The 26,431-nt window shown below is 42.8% G+C and overlaps 3 protein-coding genes across 3 annotated transcripts in view; all 3 read left to right on the top strand.

The window, feature by feature from the left end:
- Positions 1 to 8,175, top strand: part of LOC117746272 (nck-associated protein 5-like) — a 62,450-nt gene extending 54,275 nt beyond the window's left edge. The window contains exon 18 of the mRNA XM_034555313.1: positions 6,045 to 8,175. Coding sequence (XP_034411204.1) covers positions 6,045 to 6,356 — 312 coding nt within the window. The 3' untranslated portion in view covers positions 6,357 to 8,175. The remainder of the gene's footprint in view (positions 1 to 6,044) is intronic.
- Positions 8,176 to 9,163: 988 nt separating this feature from the next.
- Positions 9,164 to 17,662, top strand: LOC117746075 (ly6/PLAUR domain-containing protein 1-like). Its single transcript, XM_034554897.1, has 3 exons — positions 9,164 to 9,396; positions 13,768 to 13,902; positions 15,410 to 17,662. The coding sequence occupies exons 1-3, from the start codon at positions 9,348 to 9,350 to the stop codon at positions 15,640 to 15,642; spliced, it is 417 nt and encodes a 138-aa protein (XP_034410788.1). The 5' UTR covers positions 9,164 to 9,347; the 3' UTR covers positions 15,643 to 17,662.
- Positions 17,663 to 21,024: 3,362 nt separating this feature from the next.
- Positions 21,025 to 26,330, top strand: LOC117745730 (actin-related protein 3). Its single transcript, XM_034554248.1, has 12 exons — positions 21,025 to 21,234; positions 21,626 to 21,681; positions 22,328 to 22,452; positions 22,533 to 22,643; positions 22,862 to 22,957; positions 23,346 to 23,453; positions 23,541 to 23,684; positions 24,093 to 24,266; positions 24,503 to 24,595; positions 24,685 to 24,810; positions 25,045 to 25,128; positions 25,258 to 26,330. Exons 1-12 carry the CDS (start codon positions 21,191 to 21,193, stop codon positions 25,351 to 25,353), a joined length of 1,257 nt encoding a protein of 418 aa, XP_034410139.1. The 5' UTR covers positions 21,025 to 21,190; the 3' UTR covers positions 25,354 to 26,330.
- Positions 26,331 to 26,431: the final 101 nt, after the last annotated feature.

The following is a 26,431-nucleotide window of genomic DNA, read 5'->3' as shown; positions in this document are numbered from 1 at the left end:
ATCAAGCCTTGTATTGGTCATTATAGCGACTTGTGGTACCCAGGAAGTTGCAAAAACAGTATTGTAACACGCTTAATCAGATATTTAACATCAGCTGCTCAAGTTCTTGTTTACTGCAAGTAAGAAGGACATTTGTATACAATATATTCAAGTTTTTGGTTGCTTTAGGCTGATTGTGTTGCCTATCTGAAGGAGATAATGCCATTGTTCTGTCTAGAATAAATTAATTTCCTCTCTTAATGGATCCCAGTTTAAAGTGACTACAGATGAAAAATAGCCTATTGGCTAACTCTGGCACATTTACAGAAATGTTTTTATTAATGTGCACTGTCCCTTATCAAATAAACCAAAGTACACAAAGCAAGGCAGCTCCCTGGTGTAGAAGTATGCAACTTTATACACTATATGGAGAATGTGTGGGGTGTTTGAAAGAGTCAGAAAAATAGCACCTTCTCTCAATGAAGGTCTTTCCAGGATATAGGGACACACACTGCCACATGGTTTGCATAATTTTCATTTCCCCCTCGGCGGAGGCGTGAAGATGAATGAATTTAATTTCCACCATTGCTGTATGTCATGGACTTCGATGAGAGGACTTTTCAGATGGTCAGAGCAAGTCTTGTTGAGTTGCAATGTCCACTTTACCTTTTGAAAATACTCCCCGAGGCAACACGTTCGCTAAATCCCCAAGGTTTTCTTTTCCACCGTGGGAATTCTTTGGAGGTTTTCAAAGAAAAAGCGTCCTAATTGCTTTTGATTGCCTTGCCCTCTTGTGTCAGAGGCTATTTGCCTATTAGTATTTAACACAGCTGAACGACAAATGAGGATCAGAGACCATGAAATGGCCTTCAGCATGCACGGCCCGGCTCCGTGGAACAGCCAAACTCTCCTCTTGCATTGCTGCCTCCCCCCCGACACAAAAATCCATAATCTGAAAAAAAGGACTCCAACTAAATCCAAGTTAAAAAAACAATTGTGTGTGAGAGGGGAGACCAAAAAAACTGATTTAATTCTGTGTGTATTTCTATTCTTGACCTTTGGTTTCATAAACAACCAGATCCGATATATGTCTGCGAAGCATTTGCACCCACTAATTAAACTTGAATGATTATGTGGGCTGAAGGTGGAATATGCTCACTTCTTCAGCTTTCATTTGCACAAGTCTATATTTAATTATTCTTAGTGTCCTTTCCGAGCCACATGTGATATGTGGTATGTGTGTTCATGTTTCGCCATCATTTTGTTCATGATCTGTAGAAAATGACACATTTGACTAGATGTTTGGCAGCAGGATGGTGGAGAGAGCAGCAAACACCACCGCTAAAGTGCCCTTGACTCGACCATCTGCCTCCCCCCCCCCCCCCCCCCCCCCCCCCCCCCAAGCCAAAAGAGGATTTCAATCAGGTTCTAGATCATCGAAGAGGCAGAGGCTCACTTTCACAATGCAAAGTTGAGCGCTTTTGCACTTGAAGTGGGAGTGAGGAAGTTTTCATGTATTTATACTTTATTGGAGCACTTTGAAGTGCCACAAGGGACACAAGTTCACTTGGATGTAAGGAAGGACTAACTGATATGTGTTCGTGGTCAGCGGTCAAAGGAGGCAACATCCTGATCTGGAAAGTGAAGCCAGTGCAGAAGTTTCTTGAATTTCTTTCTAATGGTCATCAGGGGACAACTCCTCCGGTTGTGTGATCGTAAAGAAACATGACCCTGCTTCTCAGTTGTCTTTAGAACATCAACGTCTTTTCTGTGTCAAATTGAGTCCTTAAAGGAAGTGAAACAATCTGCCGGTGAGAATATTTCAACCCATCTCTAAAGAAATTAGCTGAGTGATTGATGTCTGTAGCGTAAAAGAAGGAAGGACAGGGGAGGCACCTCCTGTGGAAACGAGACTAAATGCACTCCACTGGTAAGAAAAACTTCCCCTTCTTGTATGAAAACAAGACTTTGAAGACTTAATATTCCAAGCTGACATTCATTTTGACAATAACCTTATTCCTGAGCTGTGAAGCCGCCATAATGATGGATGACTGCTGCTGAACCCGTTTACCCTACATTATTCCTCTGAAGAGGACGATCCATCCTCGCGTCCTCACCTCCTCGCCTCTCTCGGGCACACGACCGCATACCTGCGCACCCCCGCTCTCCTCTCGGCAGCTCTTGACTCGGGAGACGTTGTTTGGGGAAGTTTGTTGGCTGGTAGTGGACCCGTGTCAGGGCCCGGTGATTTAAGCGCCTTTAATAACCTTTCACAAACACTCAGGAGAGTGATGTAAAGCTCAGCGGCTCCCATCAGAGCCCTCACAGCCCGCGCTGGCCTCCCATTCATCATCCTGACAGCACCTGACAGCCCCACTAACGGCGCCCCCCCCCCACCATCCCCTTCTCCTCCTATCCTCTCCTCCCTCAGACTCTCTTTCTCCCATGTGTCTTTTCTCGTCTCCCTTCCAGATGTGCCTCCCTCTCTATTTCTCGCTCTCCCATGCAACTCTTTTCATCTGCTCTTCTCAGTTGACCTCTCGCATTTTTTTTTGTTACATTCCCCTCCTGCTTATTCACTGTTTTCTTTTTCCTTTGCTTACATCCTTTGTCCTGCATTAGGAAGAAATAAATTGCCGCGGGAGGGCAACATCAGAACTTGTCTGGAAAGTTAGGGAGACTCCCTGGGTTTTTGTGACCCAGGTTCCAAAACCAGTGTACAACAAATGAGCATGCACAGCATCTCCCCGAGCGGGGGAACAGCGTGTTACCTTGAGCAATGATTACATGGCGAGGCAACGGGAACATTTCAGTTGACATGCAATTTGAACTGGATAACCAAAACTATATCAGTGGACAAATAAGTAGCAACGGCAGGAATATGCGCTCCCCTTGAGTTGCATTGCCAGCCAGCCGGATGCAGGAGTGAGATGGCACAGACTCAGTAATACAATGCCGGCGATCAGATTATTTGCAGAATGATGTCCGTGAAGAAAAACACATATTCTGAGGCAATAAACATCTATAATTAAGCCAACGTGTAAGTTTTCTAACCAAACTTTGCATTTGTCACCTTAAAGAAACATGGCGCCGTCATCACAATCGGATGTGTTCTACTATGCTGTCGCACAAAAATGGCCACGTCTTGTTTAGTTGATCCAATCCCCATCAATCCCTCCGTGACTACTAACTAACAACAGGGGAATAGGAAAACGTGTTGTCCTTTAAGTCTCAATAAAAGACCCTTTCGATAAGCTTTTGCAGCGAGCAGGTTTACATCCCATTACTGACACGCGATGCAGAGCCAATCGCTGATGTTGCCCATCGTGGTTGCCTGAGACGTTCGCCTGCAGCCTCGGTGATGTGTGCCGCCATCATTTTGGCTGAACCCTGCAGGGGTTACAGAGACCGGCACCGGGGAGGTTCGATCCGCTGGTAATTGTGTTCCTCCAATATCCAATCCAATCAGCGATAAGACAGCCATTTCCTCTATTTTTTCTAGTTTCTGACCAAAACAAGATATAGGGGGGGGAGGGGTTAGCTGCTAATCACTGATCCCCATCACGTCACGCACTCTTTTGTATCCCGAGGCTATAGAAAGACAATTGTAAGCACTGATAATACTTAAAAATGTTTTTTTGAACAGCAGTGGGTGTTGAAGTAGAGTCCAACAAGTCTGATCTGCATTCAACAGCTGTGCTTCATTTGGACTCAACCTTTCGCAAAAAACCTACTCAACATTTTATATCGCGTCACCTTTGGGCCAAATTTCCCTTGAATTTTTCTTTGAATTCTTTCCTCTTGAGAAATGTAATGAGACCGTGCCGGCTGAGAAAGGTCACATCGGTGCACACCGGTGGGGTTTGAGATGGACGGTTGGTTCTGCATCAAAATACACCATCGCGGTCTTAGATAAGGTATTTTTTAACAGTTAGCTTCTGGGTTCCACCTGTGAAGTTTTGAGAAGCATGTAAATAATAGACATTTCCATAAATCCCTCTTAATTTTCACAATACTTTTGCTTAGACCTCAAACGAAGATTGATGCGTAAGAAACTTAATAAACACAGATCCTCAATAAACCTGATTCCTATGAACTTATTTGACACGTTAAGAAAGGACTTCCTTCCTTGGTCTTTTTGTACTCTAGCAATACTTCTCATACTTGGCCCTCCGGGCTCTAATGGGTCCTGCTGGTTTCATTTCAGCCCCCCACTCACAGAATTGTTTACACCCGGGTTGGCAGGAGAATGCCATTAACTAGCTGGTAGGAGAGGAACCCAACAAGGCTGCAGGCCCACGAGGAGCAGCACGGAGAGCAACAATGAGCATTGTGTTCACTCTGCACCTACAAACTTCATGCTGCCTTTGTAGAACTTGTCAGAAAGCATTAAGGAAAATGCAGGAAAGCTGCAGGTTCGGGTATAGAACATTACAGCTCAGTCTATAGGATGAACAAAGCCAGACTGAGCAACCAAATGGTGGATCTTTTTTATTGTAATAAATACTACGAGTTCATAAATATGGGAAGGTATCAAATTATAAGAAGATAAGATACAGGTGTTACTTGATTTCATTAAAACTTTACAAAACAATAGACACAAGAACTGCGTGTGGTCCTCGCAGTGAGATATTATGCAGTTATGAGTTTTCTAACTTACAAAACGTGAACTTGTGAGCCCGCAGAGCGCCCACAGGTTCCATCGCCAACACATAGACGTCTCCACCGCGTCCCCTTCCCTCTAAATTGTATTCCCAGTGCAGGTGTGTGTTTGTGTGTTTGTGTGCTCGTGCTTCTCGAGCGGAGGAGCTCTGGGATCAGGTCTGGTGGGAGAAACGCCTTGCAGCTAAACTCTAAATAGTGCAGGTTTGGAGCGTCCCCGGAGGTTTCCTGGACCCTCCAGCTATTCCTGTGTACTTAGCCCTGCAAAACACTACCTGTGCAGATAACTGCTCTCCCAGGCTGGAAGTATGCTGCCGGAATTTTGCGTACCGCCTCTGAGGAGGGATTTTGATGCGGTCTTTATCAGTGATGTGGCATAGTCATGTGACTTTGAGTACCAAAGAAGCAGATGGTTGCACTTCTGTTGGGGAGTGAAATGGCCGCCTAAAGGCCAGCGAGACGCTATCCAGTGGAGTGATGACACCTGCAGTAATCCCATTCTTCAGTTCCAATGCCTCCGTGAGTGTTGCGACTCCAAGCACACGTGGTCATCCTCAGCCTGAGGATGAAGCATGCAGGATGAAGACGGCTCATGCCTTTATAGATTCCAGGCCATGCTGATCTATAAAGCAACTGTGCAAAAGAAATAATACATCATACAATGCTTTGAATGCATAACGGGAAGAGTCGGTGAGCCCAGATGCCCAGAGATGCATGTCTGCCAACACCCGAGACATATTATTTGGTCCTCGAGCGTAATGAAAAGCTCAATATACTGCACACCACTGTCGTGCAACAGCAGTGAATGTGGAGTTACAGACACAGTAGGTGGATTTGAGATGTTACCACCACAAGATGCAGCACATCCTACTTCTATCCCATAAATCAACGTATGTTTTGTGTCGGGGAAAAATCCTAAATTGTCCTCCGGTGACAGTAGCTTATGCAACTTCTTAGATATACCATTTATGTTTGCATGGGTTTTGCATGTGTCTAACGAATAGGACAGGGTTTAATGGAACTTCAGGACATCAATGATGACCGACATGTCCTGGGTTCATCTTAGTGGACAGGCCAAATATTATTGATTATAGAGGGTCGGGGCAGTTGGGATTGAAAGAAACTGGCTTGTCATCGTTGTGTTGTTCAGTAGATTAAACAGTTATTTGTCTACTAAGCTTTCCTAAACGTATAAAGGACGGAGATCTTGGACTGAAACTTTAGCAGTAATTTCTGACAACCTTACGAGAAGGCTCAGAGATTCCTGTTCAGGACTTGTCTGGTAATAAAGTGTTATAAGACAACCGTGCTTAAAGTACTTTTGATTTCTCACAAGGTAACGGAACATTAATTTCCACCACATTTTGCTTTTTATTTATCGATGCTCCTTCTCTCCTCTGCAGAAGGACATTCCCACGGAGAAGGCGCCCGTCAGTGGCCAGTCGAGCTCCCTCGACTTCTCCATGGAGTCCCTGAACCAGCTGAACCACAGCGGCTCCAGCAGCGGCAGCCTGTACCCGGACGTGAGCTTGGGCGGCCGCCGGGGCGACGGTCACGCCGAGGCGGGCAAGAGCGAAGAGGACTGCTGCAAGGTGGACGAGCCCTCCTCCTCCAGCTTCATGAGCAAGCCGGGGGCCGATCCCGTGGGCTCCCTCAGCGACTCGCTGTACGACAGCTTCTCCTCCTGCACCAGCCACGGCTCCAACGAAGTGTAGGGGCAACGAGGAAGAAGGCGGGGCTGTAAAGCGCGATATCGAGGCCGGTCTCTGACATCAAGTTCTTTTCAAATTCTCTCCTCACGAGGAGATTTTCAGGATGATTTTCATCCCTGTTGAACCTTAAGAAACCCCCTCTAAGCATTTTTGTTTGCATTAACAAGTAAAAACATACTTCTATTGGACTTGGTTTGGTCTCAACCCTCTTTGGATCTGGACTACAGCCCGGCCACAACATGCAGAGCCCTGTGCTCTCTCCATACAACACGAAGCACTTAGTGGAGCCGGAGACCCGAACCCCAAACCAGGACTTTGAATAGTTTGACTCTGGGTGTGGTGGACTGGACAGCAATACAAGACATTGTGTCTTTGAAATTCTTTCCCTCTGTGGCGGGGGAACTTCTTATCATTGCACTGTAACAAATACTGTACAAAGTTTGTGAGGAGTGAACGATTATTCAAGCAGCGATAAGCGGGGCGTCTCCTCGGGGGGCGTCTGCTCGGGGAGCATCTCCTCGGGGGGCGTCTCCTCGAGGAGTGTCTCCTCGAGGCAACATGGCCGTACAGTTGCAACATAATTGTTGCTTTGATTGCATTCCCAATGGCTAGGAAAGTAGATTTAAACCACGAGGTGTCATTTTATGTTTTGCTGCTAAGTACGTTGCTCAAATATTACCCATGTTGAATCACAACCCATAATAATACACCTGGTTCATCATCCATCATCTACTCCTTTTTTTATATTTCCTTTCATTCCTGTTCATTTTAAAGGTAAAAACCTGTTGCCAATCCTCCCTTTGTGGGTTATTTCAAGCAACTTTGCAGCCGCAAACTACATCGTTTTTTTTAATTTTTTTAAATGTCTTAAGAATTATCACTATCCAGCTAACAATACTTATGATGATGTCAACTGAAGCAAAACACACTTTGTTTCCACGCATGAACTAATAAGTGACTTTTCACGGTCTGACTGGTACTTGAAAGCACCCCGTGTTTTTGTTGATAGCTCAGGGAACATACTGGACTCATGTAGATTGTAAGAATTAAACCGCAGCCATCAGGAAAAAATGTCGACGAACACAAAATTACACTCAGTAATCTTCTGCTTTTGTTTCTCATGCAAAACCCCAGAATCCAAACAGTCTCATGTAGCCTAGCGTAGCGTACCCGACCTCTCCAAACCTCAGTTTTCCTTTCATAGTTGTATATTATGTTGTATATAGAAAATAAGTTAATATCAGAAGGGGCATTGCTGATTGATATATGCAAATGAGGAGAAAAGCAACAACAACAACAATAACAAATGTAAATTGTTTGCCAATCATCCAACCAAGGTTTTAAGTGTGAAAATGGCATGCATCTTTTTTCTTGTTCAAAGCAAAATCTTTATTTTGATCGATAAGAGCTATTACTAAAATATCACTTTATTTTAAAGACATATTTGAACTTTTAGGTGAAGTTATGCCAAATTTCTATCTGGAATTTGACCAGCTGGTGCTAATCAACAGAGCCGACTGTGCGTTTCATTTTTTCTATGAAACTGTTAATATTGTATGAAGAGAGTCTGAAGAGGACTTGTGTATTTTTCTAGATGTCCAGTATTTATACCCACATTTTGTACTGTCAGACTGTAGTGTGATTGTCATGCTTCACCTCTCTCCTTAAATGTTCCTGGTTCCTTTGAAAAGAGAAATGGTTACCAGCAGTGTTACTTTGGTAATTATTATTAATGTTATTATTATTAGTATTACTGCGTGCAATTTTTGTCTGTTACACCAGACTTTAATGCTATATTTTATGTAACTATTTCCTAAATAAATATGAGAAATGTCCTATTTCAAAGTGAGCCGAAGCTGCGCGTGCGTGTTTATTCGTGTGCTTCATGCGCACGCACGGTGCACGTGCGTCACCAGGTGATTCGTTCATTCCCCCCCCCCCCCGCGTGCAATCACCGCTTCCCTCACAATCTGTCAGCAAGAGCCGCAGCGCAGAGCCCGCGACAGGTCGCTCCGCTCGGCGCGGAGGGATTTATAACCATTAGAGTCCCCTGATGGGTAATTATATGCGTATAAATAAACGGAATTAGTTTATGGACGCGTGGATGATTTCTCTTTCTGGCTGCCTCTACATGCAGTACAAGGCTCAATATTTTGTATTGATCACAAAATGCATTAAAAGTAAACGTCATTTTAATCAGATTACTGTGTTTACAGAGTGAAAAATAACTAGATGGTAAAACAGTTTAGATGTGCAGTAATCTATCATATTATAACTCTCGAAGGAGCAGACGGAAGAGTGCATACCAGGCTATAAAAGTGTACTTATTTCAGTAGTTATGATAAACATATAGGTGTCATGAAATGAAGAATACAAATAAATGGCTGCAAGTCTCAAAATATTATTTAAGAATACTATAACGGTTGGTAGAAGGTCACAGAGAGGCTAGTGTCACCTCTTAAAGTATTATAGTCATGTGTAGCTGAGCAAGTACAATCAAACCAAAGTCTGACTAACTGTAAAGGTCGCTCTGTTGCGCAATTAATTTCAGAGCAAAAGTCCATATGGAAAGGAAAAGAGGTGGTCTCATGCGGATATGTAACACTGAACTTTTCAAACCTCTCATCACAGAAATGGTATTCAAATGTCACAAAACCAGAAAACGCCCAATATCTGTAAAACCTATATATCGTCATCTCTCCTGCCATGAATGCATAAAGACAAACGGATGAAATAAATAAATAAAAAGCAAACTGCGAGCTCCCGTCACGTGGTGCGCGTTATGATTTCTGCGCCGTGGGTTCGTCTCCAGTTGCGCTGGAGGAGAGTCTCCTCACACTTTGCGGAGCTTTTGCTCTCGTCTCACCTCAGCCGGCAGAGAGGATGCGCGCATCCGTGACTGGTCTTCCTCCGCGGCGGTTTGTCCTGCGCGCCCCCGTCTGAACAAGGTTCCTTTGGTCGGATGTTTCCCCTCGGAGCGTCTTTTGGGAGAGGATGCGTCTTCTCGTTTTGGCGACTTTATGTGGAGTCCTTCTCGGCGCAGGTAGGTGCGGAGTGCGCGGAGGGAGCGCAGTCCGGAGCGCGCTTAGATAGACTTCATGTCTGTCTACGCTCGTGCGCAACAGACGGCAAATAATAAAATATATAGATTATTTACATCTAATGTGTTTTAAACTATTTCATGTCAAGATATACTCCTCCTAAATTGCCTTTGTGTCGATACCATTACATTTAAGAGAACTAGTGCCTCCGGGTAACTCATTTCCTCACGTGTCTGTGCGTAAAATCGGACATCCATTACTGCATAATACAAACATCCACTTCCTGCCTTTGGACACTTTTGGGGGGAACTTAAAACCTAAATAACGGCAAAGTAATTAACAACCATGCTGCGTTTGTGGTGCTGGTGTTGCACGCTGAAGGAGCAGCGGACTCACAGGTGGAAAAGATGGAAACACATATTCAATACAATAATAGGCTCAAACCTGTGATTTTCACGAGCTGGTTGTTTATGTCTTTCTGGTTGATGCTGAATGAGGGCTTCTCTTCTCTTATTAGGATGCTGCAGGTTTTATTATGTGGCAGTTTGCTCTGATTTGGAGTAGCTGGCACTCATATTTCTTTTAATTTTCCCTTCACAGTATTTTTACCAGGAAGTCCCACTGAGATAAAACTGAGGCTCCAGTTTCCTGAGCTGTTCTTACACCTGTGTCTGATGTTATTATGTTGTTTTGTTGTGCCTGAAGTGATTACAGTTAATGGGATTATGGTGAGAAGATATTGGGTCTGCACCTTTTATACGAAGGTGTAAATGATTTAGTTTCTTTTATATCATCTTCTGCTTTCCATTGGGAAAAAAACACATTTTTAGAGCAATTTTCTGATCAAACTGATAAGCTGCAGCGCGGCCGCTGGGTTTTTGCCCTCCAGGATGAATGATATTCCCCAAAAATAAGTTCCTTGTTTTCTCACAATCTCCTCTCAGGTGATGGATGGAGCGTTCAGGCATTTGCTGGGTTTAAAGTAATTAGGCTGTGGCTGTGCCGTTACACGTGGACCTTTTATCAGATACGTTTGGAGTTGAGATTAATATTTGGTGCCATTTCAATAATTACACTGCTAACATATTGTATATCAGTGGGGACCGCAAGCCTGTGTGGGATCTTTAGGACAGAAAGGGCCGGCGTGTTTACTGGACTTTGTATAATTGAATGCATCCGTATGATGCTGATATCTTTGAGAAATACTAATTGAACCTGGCAGCCAACATTCCAACGTACCAATTAACACTGACTGATGTAATTACTTGCAATGGAGAACTTTTCATTCTAAGCTCTCTGTGAAAAACATTCAGCGGTTCAATAAAATTAAAGGCTTCCCCATTAAACTATGATGCAATGAGTTGCCAGTGAGAATATGTCATGCATATATATATATATATATATATATATATATATATATATATATATTTATATTGCAGAGGGGTGGTGCACAGCACACATATTGTCTGCAAAAGAAAAGAAAAAAAGATCCACGACACTTTCTCCAATTCAGGTGCCACAGCTTGTTTTTTATGTTTCATATAACGTAAAGTCAGATTAACGACGAGGCTTCAGGCAATAAGAAAAGCCCATCGAGCCAGCTTTAAGAACATTGCAGGAAAGAAATGCTGTATGCTTTTTTGAGGAGAAGACAGACGCTCACAATTTTATAACTCAGGCGACGGGAATTCACACGAACAATCTCTACACTGGCAGAACTGTATTGTAAATGGAGCTGTATCACCTATACACATCCACGAGTTAAAAGGTAAGTTAAAAGAACCCCTCTGGACTTCTTTTTTGTGTTTCACAGCTTTTTCTCAATTCAGTGTGTACATTTAAAATCTCTCTGTTGACACTTGTGAGACAGCCTTCAAAAAAGTCAGAAAAGCAGCAAAGATCAGACTTGTGCTTTTGTAAAGTCACGAAGCTCTTCGGCTGGCGGGCGTGATGTCCAAGGACAGAGAAGATGACATGGCGCTCTTGTGGAGTGCCATTAGTCTGGTTTGGTGTAACGCCATCGAAGGCTGTCCCACAAAGCCAGATCTATAAAAGCCTCTGCTTGAGGAAGAGGAATGCAGCTAACAGATTGGACACAAGACGTGAGGAATCAGAATATTGTGGATGGGTGTTATTAATGCACACGAGCAAGGACGACATGGGTGAAACATTGAATAGGATATATATAGTATGTATATATAGTTCAATATAACATTGAACTGGTGCAGAGGAGAGCAGGTGTGCAGAACCTTGAAGAATGGCAGAAAATATGTATCCAAGTCAAATGTATCACTGCTAATAAAATTATATCTTTAAAAACAATATAATTTGTTTGGCTTTCTCGTTTTTACTTGTATTACATTGTTTGTGTTAAACAAACAAGACACAGCATGCTAACGTGTGAGATTCAGAAGAGCTCGTCGGTAGATTGTGTTCCCTTTGGACGGAGCCAAGCTAGCTTTCCCACCCATTTATAGTCTTTGTGCTGAGCTAAGCTAACCGGTTAGCTTAGCTCAGCACAAAGACTATAAATGGGTGGGAAAGCTAGCTTGGCAGTTGGCTGTAGCTTTGTATCTGCATAGATATTAGAGTGGAATTGATCTTCTGAGGCAAGCATAATCTTTACTAACCTTTACAAGCATAACATTACTAACCTTTACAAGCATAACATTACTAACCTTTACAAACATAACATTACTAACCTTTACAAGCATACACTTTACTAACCTTTACAAGCATAACATTACTAACCTTTACAAGGATAACATTACTAACCTTTACAAGCATAACATTACTAACCTTTACAAGCATACCATTACTAACCTTTACAAGCATAACATTACTAACCTTTACAAACATAACATTACTAACCTTTACAAGCATACACTTTACTAACCTTTACAAGCATAACATTACTAACCTTTACAAGGATAACATTACTAACCTTTACAAGCATACACTTTACTAACCTTTACAAGCATAACCTTACTAACCTTTACAAGGATAACATTACTAACCTTTACAAGCATACACTTTACTAACCTTTACAAGCATAACCTTTACTAACCTTTACAAGCATACACTTTACTAACCTTTACAAGCATAAGCTTTACTAACCTTTACAAGCATAACCTTTACTAACCTTTACAAGCATAACCTTACTAACCTTTACACGCATACACTTTACTAACCTTTACAAGCATAACCCTTACTAACCTTTACAAGAATAAACTTGACTAACCTTTACAAGCATAACCTTACTAACCTTTACAAGCATACACTTTACTAACCTTTACAAGGATAACCCTTACTAACCTTTACAAGCATACACTTTACTAACCTTTACAAGCATAACCTTACTAACCTTTACAAGCATACACTTTACTAACCTTTACAAGCATAAACCTTACTAACCTTTACAAGCATACACTTTACTAACCTTTACAAGCATACACATTACTAACCTTTACAAGCATAAACCTTTACTAACCTTTACAAGCATACACTTTACTAACCTTTATAAGCATAAACCTTTACTAACCTTTACAAACATACATTTTATTAACCTTTACAAGCATAACCTTACTAACCTTTACAAGCATACACTTTACTAACCTTTACAAGCATAACCTTACTAACCATTACAAACATACACTTTACTAACCTTTACAAGCATAACCTTACTAACCTTTACAAGCATAACATTACTAACCTTTACAACCATACATTTTACTAACCTTTACAAGCATAACCTTACTTACCTTTACAAACATATATTTTACTAACCTTTACAAGCATAACCTTTACTAACCTTTACAAGCATAACCTTACTTACCTTTACAAGCATAACCTTACTAACCATTACAAACATACATTTTACTAACCTTTACAAGCATAACTCTTACTAACCTTTACAAGCATAAACCTTACTAACCTTTACAAGCATGAACCTTACTAACACTAATAAACTGTACTAAACTTAACAAGCATGAACCATACTAACCTTTACAATCATAAACCTTACTAACCTTTACAAGCATAACCTTTACTAACCTTAGTTTACAAGCATAAACGTTACTAACATTTACAAGCATTTGTGCTTCTGTGGCCATGTCCCAAAATTCAGCAAATTTGTATTCTGCATTTGACGTAGATTCAATCAATTTATTTTATCATATCTAGAAGAAAGGATAGACACCAAATAACACTTCTTTTTACAATCAACTCTTGAAATGACGAAGGCACTCTCGAATGACAAGGTAAAAAATGTAAAGTGTACTTTGGTGTTCATGATATTCATAGGAAGAACAAAAAAAAAACTCTTCAGGGCTCCATTGTCTGCGATGCCACTAAAGCTTGAATGTGTCTCTCAGGAGATGCCCTTCAGATCCAGTGCTACCAGTGTGAGGAGATGAAGCACAACGACTGCTCCACGCCGGAGTACATCGTTAACTGCACCGTCAACGTACAGGACATGTGCCAGAAGGAGGTGCTGGTCAAGCCCGATGGTAAGTGACAGTGTATATATGCTTGATGCTGGTCCACAGGATTGAGGTGTTTTCTATTATTAAAATGCTAATTTGGAAGATTACACGTCTCTTGGCTTCACGGGATCCAGGCCGGGTCGGCCAGAAGTATCCGAGAGGAAAAGAAGAGTTCCTAATTATCTGCAGAGGTAAAGGTGACCGTCTGGAAACCGGAGACGGAGCTGAACACAGCACTCGGAAGCTGCTCGACCTCTGAGGATTACATTGTACTTCTTTGCCGTTCAGATGAGGTCACAGCAACATTATTAAGTCGCAGAGCACTTGTAATTGTGTTGACGTACAAACATGGACACTGACGTCTACAACTGGGATGAGCCCAGACGCTGAAGACGGCTGTCTGGAAATCAGCCGGTGAAAAATAATATCACATTTTTTTCACTGTCATATGACAGTTCACGTAAACAGCAGATTAAATCAGCGGTGAAGTTTGCACCTGTTGGCATTTTAAAACGACAGAACGCTGCTCACATTAAACTTCCTCCCAACAACCTTACATCCAGGTACTTCTGTATTGACCCGGCAGACGAAGCCCAATAGGTCACTACGAATCCCCAGTGCTTTCCAGTGTCATAAATAGTGTTATCTGTTATTTGCTGCCTTTGGTCGGCTTCAAAGATGGAGAGGGTTGCATTGATTGATGTGTGGATAGAAATCTCCGTCTTGCAGACACCAGCATCGAGCAGCGTACCGCATCAGTTTCCCGTGATGCGTTGTACACCCACACAGATATGTGAGGCCCGCCGTTGTTTTTACTGTCACGCTCACTTTTTGAAAGACATCTCCGGCATCACCCCGGCGAACCCTTTCTCCCTGGACCACTTTATTCGGCGTATTCGTCAGAGAGGAGAGACGTTCCTTCAGCTGCCCCCGACACAACATTAGATTAGTTGTGCACCGTGTTATAGAGCAGAAACAGACACCTGTGCATGGCAGCTGGACACATGTCTCCTCCTCCATCAATAAAAAAAATGGATTGAATTCATCTCACTTAGTTTTAATCCAAACCTTTTCTTGTCCAGTAAGGGGGAAATTTAATTAGCAGCAAACGCAAGATAAATAAGACAATAAGAGTGGCACTCAAATGATAAAATACCCGGCTGCTCCAACACGTCGTAGAAATAACAGCGAGGTATAGGCGAACGGGTGGGGAGCGCTCACTCGAAGGGAGTCAGTGGCTCTGGGGTGCAATAATAAAAGTTACAGCACTCCAGAATATGAGTTTTTTGTCTTCATACAAGCATACAAATTGTTGGGACACATACCGCGCCGACAAACACCAGTTAATAAGAGCAGACAGGAAGTCAATAGCTCCATCGGCCTGTAGTGCAATATAATGCTGCAGCCTTGAAACACACAAGGCTCCTTCCTATATGTTGCATCTATAAGCCATATAATCACAGCAGAGGGACATACACCACTTTCCTATTCATTCTTAAGATTTCTCTGTTTTTTTATTTTCTTTTAACAGGAATACATTATCGGAAGTCCTGTGCCTCCTCTGGAGCGTGCCTCATCGCCTCCTCCGGCTACCAGCAGTTCTGCACCGGCAGGCTGAACTCCGTCTGCATCTCCTGCTGCAACACCCCGCTCTGCAACGGGCCCCGGAGGAAGCGTCCCGCCCCCTCGGCGGCGTCCAACAGGCCGCCTCCCCTCCTCCTGACCTTCTCCCTGCCACTGCTGATGCTCCTGTCCGTGACGTAGACCGAGGATGGCGTCTCCACCGTGCAGTTTGTTTTTTCTTTAGTCCAAAAGCTGTAGAAAAGAAACGTCACTTAGTCAAAAAGACAGAATCTTGCCATGCCATCCTGTAAGATTAAAGAGTTTTCGCAGCAGGAGAGGAAGTCAAATGAAATCCGGTCGTTCTGGCAACTTCAGCTCAACAGGAGAAACGTGTTTGCTCTTGTGGCTGTATTTGAACCTCTTTTGGTGACCCTTACACTAAACAATGCATCGGTCCAGCCCACAATTAAAGGACTGGTTTGACATTTGGGAAAAGCCCCTTAATCCCTTCCTGGTGGAGAGTTTGATGAGAAGATCAAAATGACGTCTGTTGGTTAAATGTATGAGGCTCCAGTCAGTGACTGGTTTGCTTAGCTTAGCACAAAGACTGGTAACGGGGGGAAACAGCTAGCCTGGCTCCGTCAGAAGGCAATGAAATCACTAATTGACTCTATATAACGTTATAAACTGAAAACTTTTTTTAGGGGCGGTTGAGTGCCGGGCTATTTCTTGGCTGGGTGCAGTTGCCTGGTAACGAGTAGAGGCCCCCTGACAGTTACTGGTCCTGGCTAAATCTTTATTTTATTTTTAACAAACCTAAATGGAGAATTATCATTTTTAAACGTGACTTTTTGTATGGATTAAACAACGGTTGTAATATGTTGACTTCCTCCTCAGACAGAACAAGGCTGTTTCTGTCTTTGTGCTAATATGCTAAGCTAACAGGCCTTGTTTTTTTTAAAGGACAGATGTGGGAATAAACACATATCCCCAAAATGTACCAAATCTACAGCGTGCTCTGATCTTTTCATGCACATTGCCATTAACATAGATTATTGGATCCTTGCCGTCAAACACGCTGAAGCAGCGGATTTGGACGCCGCACTGGCTTTGCGTAACCACCGACAACGAGACCGCAAAACCGGGGAGGAGGAAGTGTACGGAGGCATCTCTCGAGTGGAGCGTCTTGTGAGGAACCTGCTCTGGTTGTTATGGTTCTGCTAGAAGTTATAGTAGAAAATGATATCTCTAGGCTTTTACTTTTGTGGGCTTTTGTTGGTTTTCTATCTTGTTAATGCTGTTAATATTAGTTTTCATGTGGTGTGATGAAGAAGGCCCTTTAATTCAGGCAATGAAGAATTTGAAGGGTTCTGAGGTCTCGCTATCAGCATATTAATAATCACATATGTGCATATTTTCCACCGCCGTACGGTATTGATTGACATTTTACTTCTTGGAATATGAAAGATGCTGAGATGGATTTGGAAAGACTATTTGTCTTATTGCTTTTTAATCCACCCTCAAAAGTTGATTCTGTCGCGCAGGAAGCTGGTTAGATGTATTTATTAGACTTTAATTTTTCCATATATTACTTTGTGCAAGGAGATATTGAAGATATTGCCGTAGAGCTAAACTTGGAGACACCGAGCATTAAGCACAAATACATTCTCACAAGAGAAATGCTTCAGGCTGATGTAATATTTATATTTAGAACTAAAAATAATTAAACATATATTCAAATGATAGTCAGTACTGCATGTAGATAATGCTGTTGTCCAAATAAGGTATTTTATAATCTGCACCAATGAGAATAGATTAACTGTATGGATCATATTTCCACGTCAATATGGTGAGTTAAGTGAATAATTTTTCTTTTAGGTTTAAATCTTAATCCAAATTATTAATTTGCCTCATGAGGTTTGATTTGGCTGCAAAATACTGTATATTTATATGTAGACAACAGCAATGCAGACGTTCTTCTGTGTTTTAATATCACATGTGAGGATTTGAACAGTCTAAAGCCGTCAAAGAATGTTGTATATTGATAAATATCACAAGACTTATTTCAGAGCCTCGTTCGATTGAAATAAAAATACGATTTCCAGAGAGCGGCGCACCATCCGATAAATGTTCATGGCAGTTTGTCTGACTGGTCTTCTGTGAAGAGTAACACTGTATTCTGATGACATGTGATGTAAATAAATGTTGCAGAAAAACTGACCACATTCTTAGATGATTTTATTTCCCCACGCATCATGTCTAGATAGATGGTCTCAGGAGGGTATTATAAGTTGTTGGTTTCCAGAGGAACTGACACATTTATACATTCATTAACTACATATTTATATGTATATGTTTGTAAGCTTTCCAGCAGACAAATATCACATTTCTGCAATATCTTCTGCTGACTTGCTGTGACTTTCTAGCAGCAAGTAACCTGAAGTATTAATGGGAAGTATAATGAACTCCATAATTAGTACCAAATCAGGTCCTTTCAAGCAAGCAACCTATAATAGATCCTTAGTGGGAAACCAAAGGGAGCAATGGGAGCCGTGGACTCTAAAATACTCCCAATAATTCAGTGCCCTGTTGAATAAGTGGAATATTGCAACGTTAACACCTTTTCCTTCGTGATTAAACCAAGAAAAGAAGCAGAAGCATTTCTATCGGCTTAAATCATAAGACTTCCACCGCACCGTCCTCCACGGGCTCAACATTAGGATTCACCTCAGATGTAAAGCATACATTTTGGGGGCTTTTGGAGGGAGGGGGGGGTGACTTTATTTGACTCTCTGGGAAATGAAATCCAGCCCTGCTGGTGGTCCCCGGGAGGTCATTTGGGCCTGAAATGTTCTCTTTAACCTTCACACAGCTAAACCGCGGAACCGGCGTTTTATTAAGTTTGCTCCATTTCAGTATGCTACTTAATGACTCATCTATTGATTACTTACTCTGTGGTTTCCAAATGAGGGTGCACACTCTTTCTTCCTGCGCATGCTTGACTCTACCTGTTTGCATTTTCAATTAGTAAAATGCCGCGATCTCCAGCCTGCACCGGAACTGATAAAAGCTCTGCGTGAAACAGGAGATTAAGGTTTTGTCTGAATATGCAGTGAACCCAGATCAGACATAATCCGCTCTGCATTACACCCTTCTGCCAGTGTCTCAGTGAGGTGCAGAGGCCCCAGACATGTACTGTGATATGGAACTGTGAAAGATCTGTCAAAGGAGGGATCCTGCAGTCCGCATTGACTCTCTAGTTTGGATCCCAGCTGCGTTCAGCTCAACAACACAGATGACTTTAGTGCTTTTAAACCAGTTAAACCTCAGATGTGCCTAATTGCAGTTTCAACTTTACGGTCAATTAGCAGCAACAACCCCGACCCCAAAAAAAGCATCCTGCAGTGTGAGGATGCGCTGTACGACAGAGCATCAATACGCCTGAACACAGAGGAGGAGGACGAGGAGGAGGAAGGACTGACGATCACAAAGGGGAAGTGCCGACTGCAGATCTCCCAGGATTAAGAAGCAGCAGAAACAGGAGATTATTAAAAATAATAAGGCCCACCTCTGCCTTCTTGACTCTAATGACGCGTGTGCAGCTACGGCCACATTAGGGCTCTGGTAGTGGAAATACTTCAGTTGATAAGGGACCTCAGCTTGTCTCCTTTGTTTACTGTGTAGGCCAAGTCTATTGGAAATGAGGGGGGGGGGGACGACTCACAGATCAAAAAACCTCCAGAGATTAAATTACCCTCAGTTCAGCTTTACAGACGCAATATATGATATAGTTATTGAACCAGAGCTAGGCGACTAATCTCATTCATTTCCATTAGATGTAATTATTATCAGGCCTTATGCTGCTATTGATTTGAATGGCTGGATCAAAATTAAACTCTATTAAATGAATAGTTCCATTAGATGTGATAGACAATTACAATCCTCCAGCATCTGATGACTTAGCGGTCAACCTGAGACGAGAAGCCGCTCCACCAGACTTTTTATTAAACTCCAATTCACTTTAGTGCAGTCCCACTAATCTTCATTTCAGTAAGTAGGCCCAATAAATGAAAAGAACACAATTAAATACCCTCCCGAAGTTACAAGGGGGGAATTAATCAGCGGCTGTGGGAGGTTAACAAGCATCGGACCTTTGTTAAGTATTCTGCACCTCTGCAAGAAACAGCAACGTGAGAGAGACCTGGCTTTTAAACATCTGATGTTACTCTGATTACTCCATTCCAGAAGGGATGGAATAATCAGAGGTTCACTGATGGCTGAGGAGGGCTGAATGGTGGTTCAGAGCTCTGGTTTAAGGAAACGAGAGCACTGGTGCCCTCTAGCATTCAAAACAGTGACACGCAGGGATGCAACATGTGCAAAAACTGGCAGCTATCACGACAGAGAAATAAACTGCCATTTTACAAGTCACACTGCTATATTATTTACATTAAATAACCTGCTTTTTTTTCTCTTGCTTTATGGCTCCGTTTCATATCTAACGTGTGAAGCACGTAAATAAAGTGAATTCCTTCAGCGACTCCTCAATTGGTCTGGATGAGACCAATCGTGTTTTCAATCATTATGACATGATGGCATTGCTCAGTTCAAGTGAAAAGAGAGGGTGAAAGAAAAGCACTTGTGCTCTGTACAATGCATCTCAGGGATGTAAAGAGATTGCACTTCTATGATAGCGGGTCTCCGGGCCGATCTTCTGACGATGCTGAAACGAATTGTCTCCCTCACGGTTCTTGATGGTGAGTTTCCATCAAGTGGCCGGGCTCCACAGCGACGACTGTTTCCATCTGGAGCAGCAGAGCCGAGGGCTGAAGAGACTCTTGTGTGAGTGATGATCTCGCCTGGAGACAAAGGGCCAATGTTCCCAGGCCCTGGGATTGCTCTTAATGTGGTAAGGCGCTCTGCAGCCAGAATGGAGCCCTGAAGCTCCTTCCTGCTCATATATCGTCTTTATCAGTTGCCCTCCATGCACTCATGGAGGGTGAGGGCCCTTTGGTGGGACCTAAATCACTGATATCATCTGGTGGAGTCAGCAGGGCGAGATGAGGTTACTATTTCTTGTTCAATGGAAAATCACTGTATAAAAGACCTGCTTGTAACATTGCAACATTGTTGTGTTATTTTTTGTGTCATGCAAAATACGTCTGAGAATGTAAGTCGCTTTGGATAAAAGTGTCAGCTAAATGAAATGTAATGTATGTATTTAATATGCGTTGTAAGCATTCTAATACTTTTATTGCATATTTACTTCATCTGATTCTTTTATGCTTTATATGTCTTATTGTAGCTCGTAGTTCTAGCACATGCAGCCTTAAAATAATGCCACCCTGCATTTGATTGCACATAATAATTACAACTTTTCAGTCTTTTAAACTTCTGAAAACAAAGCACATGAACAAGAAAGACTTGTAGCCCTTATTTAACAAATATACATATTTTCCAAATGTAATATTTGTAACATTTAATCTGAAAAACAAACATTTAAACAGGTAAATCAACACTCAGTTGCAGTATCGGTCTCCGCCCACTAGGGGTCAGTATTGCGCCTTCGAAGCTGCTGACTCTGCACTCGAAAAAATCTTCCCCCAAACCCGGAAGCGTTCTCGAATCGGCCGTCACTGCTATTTCATTCAGCGCTGCTGCGATTTAAATCCGCCGCTGATCCAGATATCCGTTCGTACCGGGCGCCTGATATACATTTGCTCGTCGACAAGACCGAAGGAGAGCGAGCATGGCTGGTCGGCTACCGGCTTGCGTTGTTGACTGCGGCACCGGGTGAGTGACAACAACACGACGCTAGCGAGCGTTAGCTGGCTGTCAAACTTCCAGCTAACGCCCCGTCGAGCCGATGAGCCTCAAATCAAGCTGCGTATCCACGCGCGCGCTCGTGGATTTCACACGTCGTCTTTAAAGGCAGATTAAAAGCCGCACGCCGACACGTTAACGTGACCGGATGGTTTATTTCGCACGCTTTTGTTTCTTAATTTTCTGTTTTATTGACGCGGTTAGCTGCAGCTGGCTAGCTAGGCTAATGCCACTTCCTGGTCAAACCCTCAGGGCAGAATGAGTAATAATCGATAATAATATGTTATGTATAGTTACGTATCTGTGGTTGGTTTAGTGTGTTGGGGTGCATCTGTAACTCGACCTGTTTGTTCCCTTGCAGGTACACAAAGCTCGGTTATGCAGGAAATACAGAACCACAGTTCATCATCCCTTCATGTAAGTGATGCAGGAAAAAAGACCAAAACACGAGTTTAGTTTCATCAAAGTGTGATTGTTTAATATGCTTAAACTCCAGATATAAGTAACAGTGTGTATTAATGTGTAATACACTTGTTCAGATGTTTTCAAACAGTCAGTCAATTAAATCATATCAAGATCTTTTTATTTTGTATATTGATCATTATGTTTTCTTGATTTCTAAATTCATGTTACAAAGTTAATAATTATATGAGGATTCTTCCTTTTATGATTTGCAACATGGTGACGGTTTCAGGTCTACTTCCTTTTACCACAGTCCAGGTTACCGGACATCTTTCTTTTAGAAAATAATGAGATGATATAATTCTAATTAAATAAAGAGCTTGTGAGGCAGACTGTGTTTCACAGTTACGTTCATCTGTGTTGCCGTCGGTGATGAAAATAAATAGTATGTTTAATGGTTTCCCTGAAGAGAAGACAAGCTTTTTAATAAGAATCAGTGACATTGTCTTATTACTTTTTAGTCAGATGTCCTTAATTTCAGAGTTGTGTATTGTGTCTGTAAATACTATACTGTGTATTATTCCACAGCTGAAACTATTTATTTATCTCTATTCATCTGTTTTTCATTCAACATCATCACGTATTGTTTCATCGTCTCCAGGTATCGCAATCAAAGAGTCGGCCAAGGTGGGAGACCAGGCCCAGCGCCGGATGATGAAGGGGGTCGATGACCTGGATTTCTTCATCGGGGATGAAGCCATAGACAAACCATCGTATGCAACAAAGGTAGACAGGAAGTCAGAGTGGACTTCATCTTGTGAGGCGGTCATATTTAAGATACTGACATTTCCCTTCTTCCCTTCCAGTGGCCCATCCGTCACGGGATAGTGGAGGACTGGGACCTGATGGAGAGGTTTATGGAGCAGATCATCTTCAAGTATCTGCGGGCAGAACCTGAAGACCATTACTTTCTTTTGGTGAGGCCAGAGCTGCGTACATCGCTAAGAGTTCATACATCCAGAAACACAATGTCTAATTTACCATTCCAAAACTATCAAGAAGGTCTTTTTTTTAAATCTTAATTAAAGTCACTCTTAGTTGCATATAATGCCCTTTTTCCCCCTCTAGAACTAGATGTAGAATAGTGGCTTCAGGTCATTCTGTATTCACATCAGTTGTGTGTCTCTCTCTCCAGACAGAACCTCCTCTCAACACACCAGAAAACCGAGAGTACACCGCAGAGATCATGTTTGAGTCCTTCAACGTCCCGGGTCTCTACATTGCTGTTCAAGTACGTTTCCCAAACTTTCCGGCACCCGAAATTAACACTTTCCATTAGCCGCATTGCCAACCATAATTAATTTTACTGTGACGTCTACTAGCCGTAGAAGTAGGGAAGCTTTTTTGAGCATATTTGAAACTAGACTTGTGGGCTGGAAATAGTATAAGATTTGTGATTCAGAGGTTCAATGAGGAAATAAAATGTTTTACTTCTTCTTTTTAAGGTCTGATTTAAGTGTTTCTCTTGGTGTAAATCCTGCACGAAGTCGTCATTCATTAGTTTTGTTTAGTGACCATATTGTGATTTTATTTTATGCCAGATTACTCCACCTTGCTCTTCAGAACAGTGTGTTATTGTCCCATATTAGTTTAGTTAAAAGCTGTATGTTCCGCATCAGGCTGTCCTGGCGCTGGCTGCCTCCTGGACATCCAGACAGGTGGGGGAGCGGACGCTGACGGGGACCGTGATCGACAGCGGCGACGGAGTCACGCACGTCATCCCGGTGGTGAGTGTCGCCTCTCCTTTTTTAATTCCAGGGTTACCTTTTCCATTATCGCTCTCGGTCCTGAACCCGTGCGTGTGTGTCCTCCAGGCTGAAGGCTACGTCATCGGCAGCTGCATTAAGCACATCCCCATCGCTGGTCGAGACATCACGTACTTCACCCAACAGCTGCTGAGGGAGCGGGAGGTGGGGATACCTCCGGAGCAGTCGCTGGAGACGGCTAAAGCGGTCAAGGTCAGTGGTGGACTGTGCTTAGAAACATTAAAGCTGGTTGAGCTGATATTCAGCAAAGCAAATAGTATTTAATGATTTATGATAAGTGGGAAGACGGGATGAACGTCTTATTTTGCCAAGTTTGTTTGATGATTGCTCTCTTAGGTGAGGGATTAGTGGGAAATTCAGTTTAAGGAAGTTATGTTCTTGTGTTTTTAGTATTTAGTTCTGTTTCTCTACTGAAACCTGCACGGAAAAACAGCGATGGCCTCATCAGGTGATCGTGGTTGTGTTTGTGTGGTGTCCCTGTTGTGCACTTCTCAGCCTGGCCACCAGAGGTCAGTGCGGCGACGGAAACCCGCTGCGCGTTTTAAATGGAAAGATGACGTTGCCTCCGCTAAAAGTTGCACTGCGTTGTTGTTCTTTTAGGAGCGGTTTAGCTACGTCTGCCCCGACCTGGTGAAGGAGTTCAACAAGTACGACACAGACGGCTCCAAGTGGATCAAACAGTACACAGGCATCAACTCCGTCTCCAAGAAGGAGTTCACCATCGACGTCGGCTACGAGCGCTTCCTGGGGCCGGAGATCTTCTTCCACCCCGAGGTAGAGTAAAGAGTTTGCGAGACACATTGCAGCTGATGGATGACTCAGCCCAAAACGTCAGCTTTTTTATGATCTTAATTGAACAGCAAAGGCATCGTCCTCCTCAAGCCGGTGACAAATGAACCGTATTCATCATGTTATTTTAGTTGCGGTGTATTAAAGTTTGCCGCCTTCAAAAATGTCAGACAACCATGGTGTTGTTTTGACCTCCCCGTCTGCTCTTCGGTCTCGTCCAGTTCGCCAACCCAGACTTCACCCAGCCGATCTCGGAGGTGGTGGACGAGGTCATCCAGAACTGCCCCATCGACGTCAGGCGTCCGCTCTACAAGGTAGAGAAGCAACTCGCCCTCCGCAGGCCGCCGCCCTCTCTAACTGTTAGTCCGTGCGCTTCAACGTCTCCCTCCTCCTTGTGCCGCAGAACATCGTGCTCTCCGGAGGCTCCACCATGTTCAGGGACTTTGGCCGACGCATGCAGAGGGACCTCAAGAGGACCGTGGACGCGCGGCTGAAGATGAGCGAAGAGCTGAGCGGCGGCAAGTTGAAGGTGAGGATGAAGATTAGTCAAAATGTGTTCCCCCTCTCTTATACACTTGATTAGTGTTTACAAAGAGTATTTAGTAACTACAATATGTCTGTATCAACATTTTTAAAAAAAAGGCCAAAACAAGAAGACAACGTTTCCACTTTATTTCTGCAGAAAAGTTTTCAGGAAGTGTTTTTAAAAAAAAAAATTTCCTCCACTATTGACGGAGTTTTTCTCTTTTTCTTTTTTTTGCAGCCAAAGCCCATTGACGTGCAAGTCATCACCCATCACATGCAGAGGTACGCCGTCTGGTTCGGGGGATCAATGCTGGCGTCTACTGTGAGTATCAAAACGGTGTTTTCTGCACCAACTCCGGTGACCGTTCTTCTTCATCGATGACCCGTGAAGGGAAATTACACTACCGGTGACTTAGCCCTTAACCTTTAACCCTTCTCTGTTTTCCGGCAGCCCGAGTTCTACCAAGTGTGCCACACCAAGAAAGACTACGAGGAGATCGGGCCGAGCATCTGCCGCCACAACCCCGTGTTCGGAGTCATGTCTTAGGCGTCGGGGCGGCGCATTCAGCGGAGGCCGAGGAAGAAGGAAAAAAAAAAAAAAGGGGAAGAAGCGCCGCAAGACCTCCCGTGCCGTGGAAGTCCCATGAGCCTTTGCGCGGATGCTCCGACAGACCCGTTCATTCGGACAAAGCGACAGTGGACAAAACAAACTGCCAAACTAGCGGCAATATCCTCACAAATTGGAGGAAAGAGGTGACTCAGCCCAAAGGATCCTCGCATATAATGTTTACTGCAAGTAGGTTAATAATAGGTGATAAATCTTTAATTTCTGCGTGCCTCGTATATGTACTTATGATATCCTCACAGGGTTTTAATATGTAATTAATCAACATGAGTCCTGTATAGATGCACCTCTCTGTGTATATGGGTTGGGTTCTTGCTAAATGTTCTATACTGTTTCAAGAAGCAGGACATGCTTTGCTAGTTTGTTTTCCACAAACATCAGTGAATTAAACACCTCTTTGGTCATCAAATGGGTGTCAACAACAACAACAACAACAACAACAACAACAAAAATCAATCAGCAGACAAACTGACCATTCCTGATTTTCTTTCTTTTTTTTTTTTCTGATTTTTTTTTTTTTTAAATGTCCATCAGTACCTGGAAGAGATATTTATTTGTAGTCAGATTATTAAAACAAGTCCGGCATTTAAAGAATATTATCGATCGGTTCAAATAGTTTCCTCCAGGTTTTCACCGAAGTCTTCTTTTCTCTCGCAGCATCGTGACACGTCGTCACCGCTTTCCTTTGACCCTTTTTTATTATTTGTATTAATCATCTCTTGACCAACATGTCTTGGAAAAAAAGAAAAGTCGTATTAATATATGAACTTGCAGTTTGAATGACTGTTGTTGGACCATCACTGTTGCCTAGATCTCAGTTCTACTGGATAGCCTTGTACTGTACCAAACCTGGATTTCAATGCTGGCATTCCAATAAATGCCAAGGAGATATTTCTACAGTTGTGGTTTTGTGTTCTTCAAGCTGTGCTGGTTATCTTCGGGTCACATCTATTCTCAACATAACACAGCTATATTTGTGTGTGGGTAACCCCCACCCCCC

This window comes from Cyclopterus lumpus, chromosome 2, assembly GCF_009769545.1.
Source record: "Cyclopterus lumpus isolate fCycLum1 chromosome 2, fCycLum1.pri, whole genome shotgun sequence".
Taxonomy (NCBI): domain Eukaryota; kingdom Metazoa; phylum Chordata; class Actinopteri; order Perciformes; family Cyclopteridae; genus Cyclopterus; species Cyclopterus lumpus.
Note: the sequence above shows the minus strand (reverse complement) of the source record. Positions and strands in the feature narration are given on the sequence as shown.